We start from the raw sequence: 21999 nt of genomic DNA, 5'->3' as shown, positions 1-21999 counted from the left end.
TATATTTCCTCCCCCTTTCATCCATCCTTGGGAATTCTGTCCTTTAAGGAGAGAGAGGAGCAGAAAAATTCTGCCTACAGATCCTTTCAAAAAAAAAAAGGGAAATGGATCACTTACTTTTGAGAATCCTTATATTGCCACATTCCAATGGTTAGTGATGTCTTGATTATCTCCAGATTTTAAAGGTAAAGAAATAACATTTGATGCTTTGTGTTTCCATAATTGACCTTTTTGTTTTTATATTTAAAGAAATATTCTATAAAGTACAACCCAGGATATGTGTTGGCCAGTCGTCTTGGAGTGAGTGGATACCTTGTTTCAAGGTTTACAGGAAGTATTTTTATTGGAAGAGGATCTAGGAGAAAGTAAGTTTATGTTAGAGAAATTTATTTAAAGTGGCAGAAAAAATTAAATGATAAAGATAAACTGGTTAATATTTTAGTATTTATTTTCTTTTATTAATTGCTCTGAATTTTCTTTAAAAATTATGCATAAATTCCTCTGATGGTGATCTTTCATCTAAATGGGACATGTTTTAGGTGTTTGGAAAGACAGTTCTTATTTTTAGCAGCTAACAAATTGAACCTTGAAAAAAGGTATCAGAAGGTGTGTGTGAATCTCAATAATATATTTCCCTGCATTTTCTTATTTCATTCTCTTCTCTAGATACATAATCTATTTATATGATTTGTTAACTTGGGTTTCAAAGCCTTACTGCTACTTTGAAATAACCATGAAACCTATAGAACAATCAAAACTAAATTTTTCTAAGAATTTTTTGAAAGCAAAACTTTTTGTATTTTTTGAACAAAATTTTAAAACTGTGTGTGTGTGTGTGTGTGTGTGTGTGTGTGTGATTTAAATTCAGCCCTCATGGAGACCATAAAGCAAATGTGGGTTTGAATCTCAAATTCAACAAAAAAAATGAGGAGGTACCTGGATATACCAAGAAAGTTGGAAGTGAGTGGATGTATTCATCTGCAGCAGAACAACTTCTTGCAGAGTACTTAGAGAGGTAAGTGCCTAACAAGATCCTACTAAGCATCCCAAAAATGTGGGAATGTAATAACTATTTTGCTTTTGCTGATACCAATTTTAGACAAAAAAAGTTTCCTTTGGTAAAATGTGACATATTACATATAAACTTAATTTTATATCATGGAGCATCATAGCTATTAGCTAAAAGAAAATAGAAAAATACTGTATATTATTTATTTTTATTTTATTATGTTAATCACCATACATTACATCATTAGGTTTTGATGTAGTGTTCCATGATTCATTGTTTGCATATAACACCCAGTGCTCCATTCAGTATGTGCCCTCTTTAATACCCATCACCAGGCTAACCCATCACCCCACCCCCCTCCCCTCTAGAACCCTCAGTTTGTTTCTTAGAGTCCATAGTCTCTCATGGTTCATCTCCCCCTCCGATTCCCCCCATTCATTTTTCCCTTCCTGCTATCTTCTTCTTTTTTTTTTAACATATAGTGTATTATTTGTTTCAGAAATGAAAAAAAGATGATGAGAATTGGCCTCCTTTTATTTTTTTTAATTTTTAATTTTTTTTAATTTTGTTTTTTTGTTTTTTTGTTGTTTTTTTTTAAGTAATCTCTATACCCAGTGTGGGGCTTGAACCTACAACCCTGAGATCAAGAGTTGCACTCTCCACCAACCAGGCCAGCCAGGTGCCCCTTGGCCTCCCTTTAATGAAAATTTTCCTTAACTTGCTATCATAAATTATTGACTACTTTGCATGTCTATGTTAGTAGTAAGAGGATTGGTATGGATGAACAAAACAACTCTTCACACAGTGGATTTTCTGAGTCTTAAAACTCCAACCAGATAATAGGTTACTATCCTAAAATTATGCATAAATTTTTTTTTATTTGAAAATAAGGTTTTTATTGAGGTTATAAAATAACCTATAATGAGGTTATTTTATATAAGGAATTTTATGCTGAAATGGTCTAAGAAATCAATAAATCTCAGCTCCTCATTATAAAAATGAGAAAACTGTGTGTTGAGATTAACTGAGTTAGTGACAAAGATTTATAGGGAAAACGTTTACTTCTCATTCACAATTGAATATTCATTCCTTTGTTCTACTGGTTTCTAACCTTGTATTTGAGGATCCTCTTAGTTTACTAGGGCTGCCATAATGAAGTAGCAGAAACTGGCTTAAAACAACAGAAATTTATTGTCTCACAATTCTGGAGACCAGAAGTCCAAAACCAAGGTGTTTGGTAGGGCTATGCTTCCTTTGAAGATGGTAGGAAAGGAACCATTCCATGCCTCTTTGCTAGCTTCTTGTAGCCTCACACATTTGTTCTTAACTCCAGTCCTCCACCTTCCCGTGTTCTCCCTGTACATCTTCACATCATCTTTTCTCTGTTAATGCCTGTCTTTGTCCAAATTTCCTCTTTTCATAAAGATACTTCATAAACATAAAAAAAATCATGTTAGATTAGGGCCCACCCTAAAGGCCTCATTTTTATTTTATAACCTCAATAAAAACCTTATTTTCAAATAAAGTCATATTCTGAAAGTAGTAGGAGTGGGACTTCTATTTCTTTTGTTCACTTCCATATTTCTTTCAAATGTTGTATTTATCCTACTTTTTCATTATTTTTCAACTTGACATATACATTGATTTCATACCATGAAAGATGAAGCTTTAGCTCTCTTCTGCTACCTCCCCTATTTCCTCACCTTCCTGCACATACACACACACGTGTGTGTGTGTGTGTGTGTGTGTGTGTGTGTGTGTGTATTTCCCCTTTCATTATAGTTGTATTAAATCTGTATTTAAGGTTTACTTGATTGAGATAATGTAAATGGTCACAAGTGGACCCTGTAGAGTATTATGGTTGCATTTCCTTTCTGTACACATTTTTGTCTTCCCCATCTTGTTTAATTATTTGCTTATTGTCTATATTCATATAACTAATTCAGCCCTAAACTCTTTGTCATAGCTGAAAGACTTAATATAGTCAAAACAGATCAGGAGATCTCTCAGTTCCATTTTTTTTCTCATAGACTTCCTCCTTTAAACCTTCTGTCTTCCTGCTTCAGTGTAAACTAATTGTTTTCTAGGGCTATCACACAGCTCTCATTCTAGAGTTTCTCTCTACTGTCTAGGAATTCCCTTCACCATTCTGCTTTGTAGGATTCTTTTATTTCCTGGCTTTCATACCTTTCTCTGTTTTATGTCTCCAGTTTGATGGGGCACTTAATCTGGTAGCTTCCTGAGAGAGCTTGTGTGTCTGGAAATGTCTTTATTCTTCCCTGACCAGAATTGGTTGATAGCTGGCCTGGGTGTAGAATCCTAAATTGGAGATTATTTTCCCTCAGAATTTGAAAAGTACTGCTCTATTCTCTTTTTGTTTCCTTTGCTGGTGAGAAGTCCTGTGCCATTGTGATTCTGAATCTTTGTGTGTGATCTGTTTTCATTTTCTGAAATCTTTTCAGAATCTTCCCTTTATCAGTGCTGTTTTAATAATATGATGACATGTGCCTTAGTATGGGTCTTCTTTCTTTCCTTTGGCTATTCAGTCCTTTCACACTTAAAACTGATGTCCTTCCATTCTGAGAAAACTTCTTGCATTATTTCTTTGATAATTTCCTCCTCTCCTTTTTTTTTCTGTTCTTTCTGAGACTTCTGTTAGATGATAGACCTGGATTAATCCTCTTAATTTTCTTATCTCTTCTCACCGATTTTCTATATTGTTACACTTCTGTTCTACTCTGTGGGAGATTTCTTCAACTTACATCATTTTTATTTTTATTTGATTTAATCATTTTTAATTTCTAAAAGTGTGTCCTTTTTCTCTGACATTCCTTTTTTATAGTGTCTCTTTCTCTGAAGATGGTAGTTCTCATTTTTCTTCTCTATATTTTCTGTTTTCTCCAAATTGCTCTTTTTTTTTGTTTGATTTGATTGTACTTTTCACATTAAGGATTTTTTTTTTTTACTTGTCTGGGGGTTCTTTGGTGTCTAATCATATTTAAGGATGAGGCACTAAAAATCTGATTGGAAATTTAGTGTGCTTTGGTGGGGCTTGTCAGGTGGGACTTTGCTATTTTTGCAAAGGACCTCCAACTATCACTACCTATATGTGTATATTTTCTCTCAGGTTGGCTAGTTTTCCTAGAGAGGTAGCCTCCAGCCTTTTCCTTGGAGGACAGATGTGAGGAACAAAACTGACTTCCAGTGTTTTGGATATTAACCAGGGTAAAGGGAACTTACTATGTAATGGATACTATGAAATGCCCTCCAAACCTCCCTTTAAAGGACTTATTTCTATGGCAGCTTAAATGCTGTTGTCTGACAGCCCTCAGCTGTGAGCTCTCTTCAGGAGTTGCCTTGCAGAAGAGAACTGCCTCCCCTAAAGTTATATCCCCTTCCCACAACAGCCACAGATCCAACACCTGATCTGCAAGGAGGTGAGAAAGACCCAGCGGACCTGATTGCCCCAGTTCAGGATAAATCTGAAGACCCATCCTAGTTTGAGATCTCTGTAGGACTGACCAAGGAGTTCATTAACAGTGGATCACAGCCCAACTTCTCCCTCTGCCCAATTCTGCTTCCTTCCTTTTTTCCTTCCCTTCTACATGTGTTGATTCCACAAGAGCTCTCTGATAAACTTTCTTCTTGCTTACTTTCATCTTAAGAGTGTGCTTCCTAAAGAAGTTACACTTCCTAGCCTGCTTCCTAGCAACATGTTATGTAGTAGTTACACTTTCTTTAATTCCCTGTCATCTCTTCATGCCCTACCCACCCATCTCCCTGTGCCTTGTATACCTAAAGCTAGAGCAGCCCCTGTTCAACCTCTCCAAAAGATAAACTGCAAACAGGTCTTACGCTGGGGTGAAGGTGAGTAAGCACATGATCATCCAACTGCTTATTATACAAAATTTTCAACTAAAAGCCTAGTAAACTTCACCCTGCCCATACTACGGCGTTACAATGTACCTGGAGCCCATAATTCCTGCGCTTTTGCAGACTTGCACAGTTTAAATTATCTTGCTTGTTGTTGACTTCCCATCCTGGTTGCTTAGGGTGCAGCTTTTTCCTGTCTTTCAAACCAGTTAATGCTTACCCATCCAGTTTCCAGTTTCTAAAATTTTGTTAACAACTCATATATGCTATCAGACTTACCACTTCTCTTTTCATGTCTTTCTGGGTCTATGCCCTATTTTATACTTTACTCTATTTTTAGTAGGTCGGGAAGTGAGCAAAAAATTAAGCACATATGTTCAATCTGCTATGTGTATTTAAAAGTCCTGCACTATTCAGGAAGCAATGGAGTTTTGAGGAATATCAAAAGAAACTTCTAATGTATTTTAATTTTCTTTATTGTGGGGTACTCCAGCTTTGTTGTGAAAATTAGAAAATGAACATGTAGATATTAGTTTTGTCCATTTATCACCCATCATTATGATCTGAGGGCGATTAGAGTCAGTAATTGAATAAGTAATTAAAGTTTATTACAGTTTATGAATTGAATCATTTCTCCCTCAGCTACTGAAAGTTTTTTGAGGGCCTGTGAATACTTTCAAATCATTTAGTCTCTATTCCTTATTAATACTCTGTGTGTTACAATCAGTCCTCAATATGTTTTATATGTCCCCTTGGGATCCAGAAGTATTTGATAGGAAAGTTTATGTGAAGTTAGCCATATATATTTTCTAAGCAGTATTTTTGTTTGTTTGGCTAGAGCTCCAGAACTATTTAGTTATATAGCCAAAAATAGCCAAGAGGATGTATTCTATGAAGATGACATTTGGCCTGGAGAAAATGAGAACGGGTAAGCAAAATTTGTGGCATTTATTGGCTCATAGTTCAGCTTAGTGTTCCAGTGAAAGGTACAGTAGCTAGCTTATCAAGAATTTATATTTTGTGAGGAGGGTTTCATATATATATTTTAAGATCTTCAGATAACTTATTTCACTTATATCAGTAAAGTACTTTTATTAAACTAATTTTGTGGGTTTTTTTAAGTTACTGAGAAGTAATATGTCCATGTTCACATTAGATTTATAACTAGCCCCAATTAAGTTTAGTGACTAATTATTAATTACGTATTTTATGTCTTTTATAATTCACAGCCTTCAGGAAATTTATATTAGGCCTTTTGTATAAAACCTCAAAGTTTTAATCATTGTGAAAAAATTGTTTTTAATGTAGTGCCGAGAAAGTTCAAGAAATTATTACTTGGCTAAAGGGACATCCTGTCAGTACTTTGTCTCGTTCTTCTTGTGATTTACAAATTCTGGATGCAGCTATTGTTGAGAAAATTGAGGAAGAAGTCGAAAAGTGCAAGGTACTAATTTTCGATAACCCAAGATGTTTGGTGAGATTTGAAGTTAAATGGACTATATATCATCCTACAAATAATTTAATTTTGTTTCAACCAAATAAAACATGAACTCAGTGATTTTAATTTATGTCAGGTAATCCTTTAGTTTAAAAAAATGTTCCAGCCATTTCCAGTGGCCATTAATAAGTTTATCTGAATAAAAAGAAATGCACTTTAATATATAAAAGCTATAACATTTAAATTTTATGTCCTAATGGTGTTTCTAATTTTAGGAATCAATATTCTGTAATTCTGGCCAAAATACAAAGTTTGTGATTAAGAAATAATCTTAATCCCATCTTCTTCCTATTCTAAGTTCTTTAAAGACATAGTTCTTTTTATAGAACATAAACATTGTGTTTAGTTCACTTTTACAGAATCACTTCTAAAGTGTACTTTCCCATCCACAAACACATTCAATATTTTTTAAATCCTATTTAATCTTTCCTATTTTTTTATGTCTTGATTTTAAAAAGCAATAATCTTCTGTGTAGACTTAACTATTTTACTTATTTTGATCCTCTATTTTGATATAATGGAAAATGGATTGATTATATTCCCTTTATAACTTTTGATTTTATTTTCCACACATTTGCCTGTTTATTAAAATGATGTTGCTTTGCTAACACAGGAGTCTAATAGCAAACTAAGTTAAGAAGTGGGCTCTGAAGCCATTTACCCCCATTTCTCTTTCAATACTTTTAACCTTAGGCAAGATACTTAAGATACTTACTTTCCATTGCCTCTATTTCCTCACTGGTAAAATGAGAATAAAACAGTACTACTTCATAGGGTCATCAAAAGGATTAACTAAGTTAAAGCATGTAAACTTCTTCTAATAATGCCTGTTTTTAATGCCTAACATGGCTATTATTATTTGAATTCTCTTATCACATATTCAAGAGCTATGAAGACAGTCTGGAAAATTACTACTGGATGACTCTTTTTCTCTTTAGGAAAAAATATACGGCTTAGAGCCAAGAGTTTGATTTTTTGAAAGGTCATTGATACTCAGATAAGGATAGAAACCTGCATTTCATTTTTTTTTAACTGGCATTTCTTTTTGTCTTTCAACCTAGAGTAAAATCCATTTGTACAGCATTGTTTTTGAAATGAGTTTTCCACTTAATAAAAGTTTATTACTCTAAGCCCCCAAATTTTATTTTGATGTTTGATAGTCTCCATTTCTAACAAGCTCCCAGATGATCACATTTTGAATAGCCAGACCTAGAACTTTTCATTTTGTAGCTGTGGGTTGGAGCCTATTGTGAAAATTCCTCAGTTTATTAATTTGCTTAATGAATCAGGTTTGATTGCCATGTCCTCTAATCGGTGCTATAACGTAGTAATTCCTAGAGATATATTAAAGCATATGGGTTGTTGTTTTTTTTTCATATACAGAACTCCAGGCATAAATTTGGGGTCTGCCTTTTAAAATTACTTAAAATACTTTTTCTTCTTCTTGCTGTTGTCAGGGGGCACCAGTTGTACCCTATTGGTCCTAGTCTGCTGTGGGCTGAAAGCATAGACATCCTGTCAGTACTGCCTTCACTATTCATTCTATTTAAAATTGCAATCTCTCTCTCCACAGTGCTGATCCCCCTTCCCTGCTTTATTTTCCTCTCTGCTTTTTACCTTCAAACATTTGTTGCTTGTATGTGTCCCGAAGTAAAGGAACAGGATACTGTTTTATCCTTAGCACCTAAATTAATACATGGCACATAAATGTAACTCAGTAAAGATTTGTTGAAAGAATAAATGAAATGCCTTTATAGTAAAAGATAATACGGTCTGTTTAAAGGCTTGAGCATTTTCCAATATAAATACACGAACTCTGTAGTGTACGGCCTCTATAGCTTGGAGTTGTTTTATTCTCTTCTGTACTTATTTCCATAAGGTATGTTCTAAAGATAGGTGGCTGCAAAATAAGTAAACTGTTGCCGTTTGTCTTAGTTGGTAAGAATTCACTTAAAAATATTTAATGTGAATGGTAGTTATGGATTACAATGGATATAAACTATTCTCATGGTTTGATTAGGTAGAACAAGTAATGTTATTTCTATTTTACAGTAGAAGGAGGCTGATGCTTAAGGTGAGTGAGTTCACAAAATTGACAAGGAGTAAAGATGGGACAGAACTCTTCTTCCAACATTTGTTAGATGATCAAAAAATTCAGACATCAAAGCCAATTTCGTAAGAGCTTCCAAAAGCAAGGGCTTTGTTAAATCAGTGCCACCTTAATTTTTATAAGTAGCCGTAAAACCCACAGTATTGTCATAGATCAGTACTTTATACTTTTTTTTCTTTTAATATAGTTTTTCATTGACCATCATGTACAATTCTTTTAAGAGTAAAAAGGCATTTGAATAGGATAACATTTACATAAAGTTCTAAACAATTTAATCTTTTGTTAGCAGTAAGGTTACTTTGGGGAAGGTAGTAACTGGGAAGGAATACAGGAGTTCTTATGTTGTACTTAGTAATGTTCTCTTTCTTGAACTCAGCATGGTTATACATAGATAAGCTCATACTACAAAAATTCATCAGGCTGTATACATACAATTTTGCATTTTTCTATGCCTTATACTTCAACAAAAAATTTAACTTTAAAAAAATTTTAAGGGGCACCTGGGTGGCTCAGTTGCTTAAGCATCTGCCTTCGGCTCAGGTCATGATCTTGGGGTCTTGGGATCAAGCCCTGGGTCAGGCTGCCCACTCAGCAGGGAGTCTTCTTCCTTTCCCTCTGCCTCTTCCACTGCTTGTGCACTCTCTCTCTCTCAAATAAATAAATAAAATCTTTAAAATTTTTTTAAGGAAAATAGGTTTTATGTATTTATTTACTTATTTTTAGGTTTTTATTTGTTTATTTTCTTGACACAGAGAGAGAGAGAGAGAGAGCACAAGCAGGGGGAGCCATAGGCAGAGGGAGAGGGAGAAGCAGACTCCCTGCTATTGCAGCCTTCTCAATCCCAGAACCCTGGGATCATGACCTGAGCCAAAGGCAGACATTTAACGACTGAGCCTCCCAGGTGCCCCCCAAAAATTTTTTTAAGTAAGAATTTATTATTCCTCCCTGCTGCATCTGAAGAACTTCAGATATTCTTTAAATTGCTCATTTCATTTGGCTTTTAAAAATGAATGGTAATGGGGGCGCCTGGGTGGCTCAGATGGTTAAGCAACTGCCTTCGGCTCAGGTCATGATCTCGGAGTCCTGGGATCGAGTCCCACATCGGGCTCCCTGCCCAGCAGGGAGTCTGCTTCTCCCTCTGACCCTCTTCCCTCTCATGCTCTCTCTCTTTCATTCTCTCTCTCTCTCAAATAAATAAAATCTTAAAAAAAAATGAATGGTAATGAATGATGTCTAACTGAATAATAATTTTATATTTTAATGTAAATCCAGATAACAATAATTTTATAATTATGTTTTTAAATATTTAAAAATTTTTCTTTCTTCAGCAAAGAAAGAATAATAAGAAGGTACGAGTGACAGTGAAGCCCCATTTGCTGTACAGAGTAAGTTTCTTATCCAAGTTGTTTTTATTTTGAAAGTATAGAAGGAACAAAATGTTTTTGTTATAGTAATAGAAAAATTATTTCAAATTAGAGTTAATAATAATTAAAGCTTTCTTCTCTTTAGCCTTTAGAACAGCAACATGGAGTCATTCCTGATCGAGATGCAGAATTTCGTCTCTTTGACCGTGTGGTAAATGTGAGAGAGAACTTTTCAGTTCCAGTTGGCCTTCGGGGCACCATCATAGGAATTAAAGGGGGTAATATCTCAATACTTGGCATGTCTTCAACTGCATCTAAAATTGTAAAGTAAAACACAAATTTCTGTGCCTTATATCTAAGCAGAAGGCAACAATGTACATATAGTTAACACTGTTGTACTGTACACTTAAAAATAATTAAGATGGTAAATTTTATGTCATGTATTTTTTATTTAAAAAAAAGAGAGAGAATGGAGGGAAAAGGGAAGAAGCAACTAAGGATCTAAACGTGCTCAAAGGGATGCCTGGTGTGAGGAACTTTGCAGTGTAGATACCAAAAAAAGTCAGCCTAGCATGAAGCAGCAAATCCGGTGCCAAGGGATCAAGGTATTGGCAGCACTGTCCTTTCCTCTCTCAAGCACTCAACCTTGGTCTGATTGTCTGGACTAGGAATGGTAAGGGCCAGATGGGTAATAATGAAACAACCCTCCTGCTCAACCCCCAATTCAGCTGTTCAAATACTGGGCTTATTAGATTGTATTCTAGTTAAGTTGTCTAGATACAAGGCCTTAGGACTCTGATAACATCGAAGTTTCCTTTCTTCTGACAGTTCCTATCAGTAATAGTCACTGCTTGGGATTTGTCTTGAGAAGGATTTTAAAGCTGTATCTATGCTGAGTAGGAAAGAGCTCTGTCATTGATTAACCATGTCTGCCATGGATAAAAAGGGGAATATTTCATTACTGCCCTTAGCTGAGACCTCATCTCCATAGTCAATTTCTCTAAAGGGAATAAACAGTCCTCTTACCTTTTATAATCTTAATAATCTTTTGAGGAATACCCTTCCCTCAGGGAATAAGAACCTAAAAGGTGAGCTTTAAGCCTTCAGAGGAGAAACTCCTGCCTCTCATTGAGCCTTACTTTCTTCAGTTCAGATTTCAGGTAAAAGTAGGTTGAAAGATACAGGTGGATGTTGGGGAATGGATGAGCTCTGCAGGCCTGGTTTCAGGAGGGCAGTGAAGGACTGGGGTTGGGGGACAGACATCCCTCCACTCCTACCCCCGGCTAGGATATTATCAAATATTGTATTAGGGTTCTCTAGAGAAACAGAACCAATAAAGTAGAAAAGGGGTGGGGGAAAGGTGGAGAGAAATCGAGGACAGGGGGAGGGGGAGTGGTGAAGGGAGGAAGGGAGGGAGAAGAGGGGAGAGGGAAGGGGGTAGGGTTGGTCAATTCTGAAGTAATGTGATAGACTCTATTATTAATTTGGGCTTAGAATTCAAATAAAGCTAATTATTTCACTTTACCTTGGCATTTCGGGTAAATTTAGTCTTGCCAGATATATCTCATTAGGCTCTCTGCCAAATTTGTTCTTCTCTGTTCCTATGTAAGTTTATTGCACTTTCTCATGTCTCATATCTCAGTTATGGCATCCATAATCTACCAAGTCATCTCAGCCAGAACCTTGGAGTCATCTTTGGCATCTCTGTCCTTTTTATCTACACAGGTCACAAATTCCTGCCAGTTCTATCTAATGATATTTCTGTTCTCTCCATTCTATTCCCTTTATTAAATAAACTGCCATGCTTTCAAATCGTCATTGTCTTTTATCTGTCTTACTGCAATACTTTCTGAACTGCGAACTCCAAAGTGACCTCTTTTATTAACTTTTATTATGAATAATTTCCAACATAGACAAAAGCACAGAGAAAAATATAATTAATCCCCTCACAGCATCTAATTTAAAATATTATTTTACTTTAATACCAGTAAGGTAATCTGCAAGTTTATCTACTTTACATTTACTGTATTCCCCTATACCATTCTCTGATAGTTGTAATGCCTCTTACAAGCCAAAAACTTAAATGCTGATTTTTCATCATATGATTTTTAAATCTCTCTTATTTAACAGCTAATAGAGAAGCTGATGTACTATTTGAAGTGTTATTTGATGAAGAATTTCCTGGAGGCTTAACGATAAGGTTTGTATTTCCTGATGATAATTACACTTTGTAAATATGTCCACGTGGCAGTGACTTTACATTACTTCTTTATTTGTCCACAATTTGAATTCCTGTTATATGCAAGACATCATACATGCTAATAGGGATGTAACAATGAGTAAGATAGACATGCTTTCTAGTCTCACAAAGCTTTCATTTTAGTGGGAGAGATAATTGTGTAACTGATTATAGTATTATTTAATTAAAATGTGAGAAGTGCTGGGAAGGAGGGGTTCCAGTTTCTGTAAGAGTATGACTTCTAGAAAGGCTTCTTTGACAAGTGATATTTAAGATGGGACTTGAAGACTGAGTAATAGTTAACTGGAGGAAGAGGGAAGAAGAATGACAGGTGGTCAAGAAGAGGCAACAAAGGATTTATTCATTAAAAAAAAAGAATGCAAGTGTGTCTGAACTTCAGCAACTATGTAAGATTAGAGTAAGAGAGAAAAGCAAGGAACACACTGTGCAGCAGCTTGTAAGCCAACTTTGAGGACATGTAATGATTTTGGTATCTTGGTCTTTATCCTTAAAGCAATGTGAAGTCATCAAAATCAGAGATGCATGATCGCAGATTTTATATTTTAGTGGAATTGTGGGTGTATAGCCACACTGGGGTGTTTTGAGGAAGCAGGAAATTGAGCTGACCCTTGAGAAGTTTGACCATGAAGGAGAGAAAAGGTAACTGGAGGTTAGCAGGTTTAAAGCCAGAGGTTTGGATTTTTTGTTTTTAACTTTCATATGAGATATACTTATTTTGGGGCAGCACTGATAAAAAAGTTAAAGTTACAGGAAAAAAGGAGTATGATAGAACAAAAGTTGCATGGAATGGGTTCTGTCACTTAACCTTTGTGCTACTTTGGGTAGGTCGTTAAAAGCATTCTGACCCTCAGTTTCCTTGTTTGTAATGAAGATACATACTTCACTAGGTTATTGTGAGGATCAAATAAAGTCCAGTTTCAGAAATATATCATCTTATAAGTGGAGATCTTTCTATGATTTCAGGTTCCTCTACTAAATTTAAAAGTAATGTTTACTAATTCAGATTATGGACTGACTGTCCACCCAAAAATAATTTGGTTCTTCTGCTCCTAGCACATTTAGTATTATTTCCCTCTGAAATTACTGTTTATTTTTAGGTGCTCTCCTGGTAGAGGTTATCGACTGCCAACAAGTGCCTTGGTGAATCTTACTCATGGGAGTCGCTCTGAAACCGGAAATCAGAAGTTGACAGCCATTGTGAAACCACAACCAGCTGTGAATCACTATAGCTCAAATTCATCAATTTCATCTGGGCATTTGGGAGGCCTGAACCATTCCCCTCAATCACTTTTTGTTCCTACTCAAGTAAGGCTCTTAGTCTTTCATTTCTTTCCGCCCTCTTATAAATCTCAAGCAGACTTTGTAAGTAAAACCTAATTTGACTTAGTTTTTTAAAAAAATTTTGGTTCAAGTCAATTTCAGATTTGTTTTAAGTTAATAAGCTAGTAAGGAATGCTACTGGGGCATCTGGGTGGCTCAGTTGGTTAAGCATCTGCCTTTGGCTCAGGTCATGATCCCAGGGTCCTGGGATGGAGCCCCACGTCAGGATCCCTGTTCAGTGGGGAGTCTGCTTTTCCCCCTCTCCCTCTCCCCCCTGCTCCTGCTCTCTCTCAAATAAATAGAATTTTTAAAAAAATGCTACTGATAACATCCTACATCTGTTATAAAATTATAAAGAAGAAATAATTTTTAAATATGAGCTTGAGAATGTGTTTTCATATATTTACTTTTCAAGCTACATTTGTATAACTCAAATGTTGTATTCTATCTGCTATGAAATGACATGAATTTGAAAGGTTAACAGAGAGGATTATATTTATCAAAAGCCATTTTCAGGTTCCTACCCATGCAACTCATGGGTGATTTCCTCTATTTTATCTTTCTGGGACAAAAAATGAATTGTTTTGTGCGAGACATTTAACCTTGTTTAACTCCATGTCCCCAAATCTTAACCACATTTTAATCCAAGTAATAATGTGTTCATTATAGACTAATTAGAAAGCCCAGATAAGGAGGTAATAGCAAAGGAAGCAGAAGCAAAAATCAAATTTCATAGGTAATCACTATTAATCTGCCCAAAATCAACTCCTCATAAGTAATAGCTGGTTTTTTAATCTGTTGGATTACTTTTGTGTAAGATGAAGATTTTAAAAATAAAATTGTTAAATGTTAGCTTGAATGAGATATCAGTACATTGGGAGACTAAAAAAAAAAATCTGTTGTTAGGGATACTGATTTAGTATAATCTTCCATAACATTTGTCTTGCTTTAAGACCATTTTCAGTCCAATAGAATATTTCTATGATGACTGTACTGAGCTCCAGAAAAAGAGAACTGAGATTTCAGATAATAGAAGTTAATATTCTATCTACTGCTAAATAACTTTAATGCATTTTTTTATTTTTAATATAAATCTTTATTTTTTTCATGTTTCAGTTCCTTAAGAAATTTTTTGTGCTTTGCCAGGTACCTACTAAAGATGATGATGAATTTTGCAACATTTGGCAGTCCTTACAGGGATCTGGAAAGGTTCAACACTTTCAGCCAACTCTACAAGAGAAGGTTAGTATACCTTGTTTGATAGACATTTAAATTTAAAAAAACAAAATTTACATTTTTCTTGTGAATATGCAATGATTATTTTTTTCCTAAAATCTCATAAAATAGAATAACAGTTTTTTTTTTTAAAGATTTTATTTATTTATTCATGAGAGAAAGAGAGAGGCAGAGGGAGAAGCAGGCTCCCAAGGAGCAGGGAGCCTGATGCGGAACTCGATCCCAGGACCCTGGGATCATGACCTGAGCCAAAGGCAGACGCTTAACCATCTGAGCCACCCAGGCGCCCTAGAATAACAGTTTTAATCATGAATTTTCATAAGTCTCTTCAGCCGTATACAAAAGTTTTTGGACTCATGAGAGGGAATATAGATAATTTTTCTTTTAAATCAGTTTGGATTTTATTTTAGCTGTTTGCAAAATCATAATAACTATATTTTAAATTCAACAAAGGCCTTAATGCACTTATTATTAACTAATTAATTTCCACTTGAATGTGGAGCTTTATGTCGGCACCTAGTTGTCTTAAATGTGAATGAGCAAATTCACATTCCTTGAGATTAAGAAGGGAAAAGAAATTCTGCTAAAAAAGTAGACTCAGACCAAAAAAAGGAAAAAGGTAAAGAATAAATTCCTAAACACTTTTTGCTAGTAACTGACCTGTCTTCTCAGTTTTGGTTAAGAAAGAATATTCTCTCAAGTTTATAAACCAATAGCCTGCACCCTGAAAGCCAAATTTATTCTAATGTCCTCCAGTGATGGTGGCATTTTCAGAGTAGAGAGAAGAAAATAGCAAAGGAAATGATGGTAAAATAAACATAAAAAGCGAGAGTGACAAAATACAGTTCTCTTCTGCTAATATGCTAAGTTTTGCTTAGACCATCCATAAATCCTTTCTATCTAAATGCAGTCTATATCCAGAGTTTCAAACCCTCTTTTCCTCTCTAATTTATTTGATACCACTAACCATTCATTTTTTAGGAATGCTTCGTTATCATTCATTCATTTCATTAATTCATTCAGCATGTATTTATTGAGGGCCTATCATGTTCATTGTTCTGTGTGATGAGAACATAGCTATAAACAAAAAAAGAATTCTGACCCTCAAACAAATTATATTCTGGGGAGGAGAGGACAAGTAAATTACATGGTATATTAGATGGTAATACAAAAGTTTGAGAAAAATTTTGGAGGAGGATAGAGAATGTTGGCGGGGGTCGGGGGGGAGGCAAGGTTTTGCAGTTTTAAATAGAATGATCAGGTAACATTTGAGTAAAGATTTGAATGAAATGAGGAGTAGAGTATGTAGATATCTGAGGTGAGGGTATTCCAGAGAATTTCAAAGACCCTGTTGGGAAGACAATTCCAGGTGTACTCAAGGAAGAGAAAAAAGAGCCATAATGATGGCTTTTAATCAATTAGGCTGAGTTGTAGGAACTGTAATTAGATACCATGCAGGACCTTCTGGGTCATTATAAGGACATTGTTTTTTACTCAGTGAAATGAGGAATCAGTGAAGGGTTTTGAGCAACAGAATGACATGATCTGATTTATATTTTAATAGGATCATTCTATCTGCTATCTTAAGAATAGAATGTAGAGGAGCCAGGATAGAAACAGATTAGTTAGGAGACTACTGGAATCATCAAGATAGAGTTGATACTGACTTGGACCAGAGTAGTAGGAGCCTGGAGAAGTGATCAAATTCTAGGCATATTTGGAAGGAATTGCTGTCTAATGATGAATTGGATATAGGGTTAAGAGAGAAAAAAATGGATTAAAGAGTGTGACTCTTAAGGTCTTAGTAACTAAAAGGATAGAGTGGCTGTTACCTAAGATGGAGAAGATTGCAAGTCAAGTAGGTTTGTGGAAGAAGATCTGGAGTTCAATTTCGGTCATAGTAAGTTTGAGATGTATATTAAACATCTAAGTGGAGATACAGAGTGAGAAATTTGAGTAGAGGGGTGCCTGGATGGCTCAGTTGGTTAAGTGTCTGCCTTCGGCTCAGGTCATGATCCCGAAGTCCAGGGATTGAGCCCCACGTCAGGCTCCCCGCTCAATGGGGAGTCTTCTTCTCCCTCTCCCTCTGCTTCTCCCCTTGGTCATGCTCTCCTGCTCACTCTCTCAAATAAAGAAAATCTTTTTTAAAAAAAAAGATATTTGAGTAGAGATATGGAGTTGGACATTGATTCTGATGGTTATGGAGGATGTCCAAGCTGGAGAGAGACATTTGGGCATTTATGTGTGTATCTATATCTATTTATCTACATCCAGAGAAGTCTAATAACTTAGAGAATTCCATCCTTAAAGAGTCAGAGAGATTAGGTGAACCTGACAAACAAGATTGAGAAGGAATGGCCATTGTACAGGAAGAAGACCAGTGAAGTGTGGTGTTTGTTCTAGATGCCAAGTGAAGAATGGATGTCAAGGAAGAGTAATCCTGTGTCAAATGCTGGTGATGGATCAGTTAAAATGAAAACTGAGAATTGACCATAGAGTTTTGTATCTGAGGTCATTGGAAATCTTGACAAGAGCAGTTTCAGTAGAGTGGTAAGAGTGAAATACCAAGAAGAGTGTGTTTAAGAGAGAAGGGGAGAAGAAAAATTGGAGGTAGCAAATATAGGCAATTATTTCAAGGATTTATGCTCTAAAAGGAAACATCACCCTGACTCCCCTCTTGCCTTTTGCTTTTTATTCAACTTCTTTCTTAACCTCTGTTTTTCCAGCCATTCAACTGGGCACTATTTCACTGAACAATAGTTTTTTTCCTCCCCCTTTTTATCATTTGGTGACATTGGCTCTTACCTTGCTGCTAATTTAACCACTCAGTCTATGTGATCCATACTTCTCAATCAGGATCAATCTAAGCCAGTATCTCCAACTTCCTAGAAGACAGGTATAGACAGACACCCCACTATCATCTCAGCTGTAAGATGTCTTAGAATTCACCTCACCTGAAGCTTCTTACCCTTATTTCTAACACTACCATTTCCCCAGGCACATAATCTGAAAAGCATGGAGTAAAACCTTCTTCCTTTTTCCCTTCTATTTTTTTTTTTTTTTTTTTTTTGCAGTGAGGTTCAAAATCTTTTTATTTCTTGCCAGTTCCCACAACTGGGTCTTAGATGGTCATCCTAAACCTAGATTAACCTCCTATCTGTGCTTCCTGCTTCTTGCCTCTTTCCTTTTTAGTCCTTCTTACATAGTACTGTTTGATATGTCTTTCCTAATGATCTTTCTTGGTGATCCTTTCACCTGTGTTGGCCCAGTGGCATAATTGGGCAAAATATCTAATTAATAAGAGCTTCTGGATTTGAACTTAGTTTGTTCCCTGAGGCACTGTGGTGTGATAAATCTTGTACTGGACTCAGAATCAGGAAATCAGATTTGGTGACTCAAATTGAGCAACTCTAATTTCCTTGGGCCTCTGTGGCCTCATATGCAAAATTAAGGCACTAGACTTGGATGACCTCTTTTCCAGCCCTAAAGAATGTTATTCTTGGGGCGCCTGGGTGACTCAGTCGTTAAGCGTCTGCCTTCGGCTCAGGTCATGATCCCAGGGTTCTGGGATCGAGCCCCGCATAGGGCTCCCTGCTCCACGGGAAGCCTGCTTCTCCCTCTCCCACTCCCTCTGCTTGTGTTCCCTCTCTTGCTGTGTCTCTCTCTGTCAAATAAATAAATAAAATCTTAAAAAAAAAAAAGAATAACATTCTTTTACAGATTTAGCTGTTTATTAGAGAGAAGGAGCACGAGAGTGGGGTGAGGGGCAAAGGGAAAAGCAGACTCCCCCTGAGCAGGAAGCCCGATGTGAGGCTTGATCCCGGCACTCTGGGATCATGACCTGAGCCAAAGGCAGGCGCTTAACCAACTGAGCCACCCAGGTGCCCCGAAGAATGTTATTCAAATATTATAGAATGTATAGGGCTCTCTGTTCAGTAATAGTGGAATTCAACCTCAACTGAAACTAGTATCTAACTCTACCTAATTCTTATGCAAAGTATATCCAACTCTTTGGTAAAATGGTCTGTTCTAGTAAGATTGGTCTCTTTATTTTCCCTTTCCCACAAGTAGATAATTCCCATTTCAGGTTATGTGTTTTTACTGTTCCACTTTCCTCTCTCACTACCAAAATTCCCCTAGATCTCCAGCAAGGTCTGCTAGTCATTTTACTGCCTATTGCCTTGAGATGGAACTCAACACTTAACAATGTATTTCCTCAGAATCTTGTACATGTTGCTCCTGGTATTGGGTGCTATTTCATTATTTATATTAGCTAAACACTGTCATGTTGTATTTCCTCCTATACATACCAAGAATTATGAGCCACCACATATATCACTTAAATCCATGAAACATTAATTGATATTCATCTGGAATGACTGTTTTTCATAATTAACTGATATTCATCTGATAAGCACATTCTAGACAACTCAACATGACTTTTTAAAAAGTATTCAAGCTTCTGGAGAAGGTAAAACTATGGAGACAGTAAAAAGATCAGTGGTTGCGCGGGGGTTATGGGGAAGATCAATAGGCAGAGCACAGAAGCTTTTTAGGGCACTGAAAATAATCTGTATGATACTCTAATGGTGGATACATGTCATTATACATTTGTCTGAACACATAGAATGTACAACACCAAGAGTGAACCCAATGTAAACTATGGCCTTGGAGTAATAATGATGTGTCAGGATTGGTTCATTGGTTATAGTAAATGTACCACTCTGGTGGAGGATGTTGATAATGGAGAAGGCTATACATGTGTGGAGACGGAAAGAATATGAAATATCTCTGTACCTTTCTCTCAGTTTTGTTGTAAACCTAAAACTGCTCTTTAAAAAGTCTTTTTTTTTAAATTTAAGTCTTTATTGACAATATGACAATGTGAGTAATAAATAGCTTTATGTAGATATCAAATAGAACAACCCAAAAACTATACCCAAAACTAGAATATTTTCTAATTAAACTTCTGGCATACTTTTTCTCTGATATGGTTCTGTGAACATGGGTTTTAGAGTTAGAGCTCAAGTGTCAGCTCTCCTATTATTTAGTTCTACAACCAAATACTCTATCTCTTTGAGGAAAAGTAGTTATAAGACTTTGTTTTTAAATCATTTATAAGAATTTTAACTTTCAGGTTGCAGTTCTACCTCAAGAAGTAAGTCAAGTAACTCAACATCATAAATCTGGCTTTACTGACAACAGTATTAAATGTCAGCAAAGAAAACATGAGCCTCACAGAAAATGTAAGTTTAAAGTTAAAAATATACTTATGATGCTGCTTCCTTTTTTATTAATTATAACAGTTTTATTGAGTTATAATTCATATACCATAAAATTCATGTTTTGAAGTATTTAATCAGTGATTTTTTTGGTGTTTTCACAAAGTTGTACAACCTATGCCACTATCTAAATGTAGAACATTTTCATTACCCCAGAAAGAAACATACCTATTAGTCATTCCTCCAGCCCTAGCAACCATTAATTTACTTTCTGCCTCTATGGATTGACCTGTCTGGACATTTCATATCATCATAAAATTTGTGACGTTTTGTGACTGGCTTCTTTTACTTGGCATAATGAACACAAGATTCATCCATGTTGTAGTATGTATCAGTGCTTCATTCCTTTTTTTTTTTTTGCAATCCTTTTTTTCTAAATTTTTTATCATTATGTTAATCACCATACATTGCATCATTAGTTTTTGATGTAGTGTTCCATGATTCATTGTTTGCTTATAACACCCAGTGCTCCATTCAATATATGCTCTCTTTAATACCCATCACCGGGCTAACCCATCCCCCCACCCCCCTCCCCTCTAGAACCCTCAGTTTGTTTCTCAGAGTCCATCGTCTCTCATGGTTCGTCTCCCCCTCCGATTCTGCCCCTTCATTCTTCCCCTCCTGCTATATTTTTTTTTTAACATATATTGTATTATTTGTTTCAGAGGTACAGATCTGTGATTCAACAGTCTTGCACAATTCACAGCGCTCACCATAGCGCATACCCTCCCGAATATCTATCACCCAGCCACCCCATCCCTCCCACCCCCCTCCACTCCAGCAACCCTCAGTTTGTTTCCTGAGATTAAGAATTCCTCATATCAGTGAGATCATATGATCTATGTCTTTCTCTGATTGACTTATTTCGCTCAGTATAACACCCTCCAGTTCCATCCACATCGTTGCAAATGGCAAGATCTCATTCCTTTTGATGGCTGCATAATATTCCATTGTATATATGTACCACATCTTCTTTATCCATTCATCTGTTGATAGACATCTTGGCTCTTTCCACAGTTTGGCTATTGTGGATATTGCTGCTATAAACATTGGGGTGCACATACCCCTTCAGATCCCTACATTTGTATCTTTGGGGTAAATACCCAGTAGTGCAATTGCTGGGTCGTATGGTAGCTCTATTTTCAACTTTTTGAGGAACCTCTGTACTCTTTTCCAGAATGGCTGCACCAGCTTGCATTCCCGCCAACAGTGTAGGACGGTTCCCCTTTCTCCGTATCCCCGCCAACATCTGTCATTTCCTGAGTTGTTAATTTTAGCCATTCTGACTGGTGTGAGGTGATATCTCATTGAGGTTTTGATTTGGATTTCCCTGATGCCGAGCGATGTTGAGCACTTTTTCACGTGTCTGTTGGCCATTGGGATGTCTTCTTTGGAAAAATGTCTGTTCATGTCTTCTGCCCATTTCTTGATTGGATTATTTGTTCTTTGGGTGTTGAGTTTAAGTAGTTCTTTATAGGTTTTGGATAGTAGCCCTTTATCTGATATGTCATTTGCAAATATCTTCTCCCATTTTGTCAGTTGTCTTTTGGTTTTGTTGACTGTTTCTTTTGCTGTGCAAAAGCTTTTTATCTTGATAAAGTACCAATAGTTCATTTTTGCCCTTGCTTCCCTTTCCTTTGGCAATGTTTCTAGGAAGAAGTTGCTGCGGCTGAGGTCGAAGAGGTTGCTGCCTGTGATCTCCTTTAGGATGTTGATGGACTCCTGTCTCACATTTAGGTCTTTTAACCATTTTGAGTCTGTTTTTGTGTGTGGTGTAAGGAAATGGTCCAGTTTCATTCTTCTGCATGTGGCTGTCCAATTTTCCCAACACCATTTCTTGAAGAGACTTGTCTTTTTTCCATTGGACATTCTTTCCTGCTTTGTCAAAGATGAGTTGACCATAGAGTTGAGGGTCCATTTCTGGGCTCTCTATTCTGTTCCATTGATCGATATATCTGTTTTTGTGCCAGTACCGTACTGTCTTGATAATGAGAGCTTTGTAATAGAGCTGGAAGTCTGAAATTGTGATGCCGCCAGCTTTGCTTTT

General features: G+C 36.2%; 1 protein-coding gene across 3 annotated transcripts in view; it reads left to right on the top strand.

The window, feature by feature from the left end:
- XRN1 (5'-3' exoribonuclease 1) overlaps nucleotides 1–21999 on the top strand; it is a 107462-nt gene that overhangs the window by 63498 nt on the left and 21965 nt on the right. For all 3 annotated transcript variants that reach the window (XM_027583131.2, XM_027583130.2, XM_027583129.2), the window contains exons 24-33: nucleotides 250–365; nucleotides 869–1015; nucleotides 5721–5810; nucleotides 6191–6326; nucleotides 9819–9875; nucleotides 10000–10132; nucleotides 11985–12054; nucleotides 13212–13419; nucleotides 14581–14676; nucleotides 19808–19916. In XM_027583131.2, the coding sequence (XP_027438932.2) occupies nucleotides 250–365; nucleotides 869–1015; nucleotides 5721–5810; nucleotides 6191–6326; nucleotides 9819–9875; nucleotides 10000–10132; nucleotides 11985–12054; nucleotides 13212–13419; nucleotides 14581–14676; nucleotides 19808–19916 (1162 nt within the window). The remainder of the gene's footprint in view (nucleotides 1–249; nucleotides 366–868; nucleotides 1016–5720; nucleotides 5811–6190; nucleotides 6327–9818; nucleotides 9876–9999; nucleotides 10133–11984; nucleotides 12055–13211; nucleotides 13420–14580; nucleotides 14677–19807; nucleotides 19917–21999) is intronic.

This window comes from Zalophus californianus, chromosome 1 (genome assembly GCF_009762305.2).
Source record: "Zalophus californianus isolate mZalCal1 chromosome 1, mZalCal1.pri.v2, whole genome shotgun sequence".
In the NCBI taxonomy this organism is placed as follows: Eukaryota; Metazoa; Chordata; class Mammalia; order Carnivora; family Otariidae; genus Zalophus; species Zalophus californianus.
Note: the sequence above shows the minus strand (reverse complement) of the source record. Positions and strands in the feature narration are given on the sequence as shown.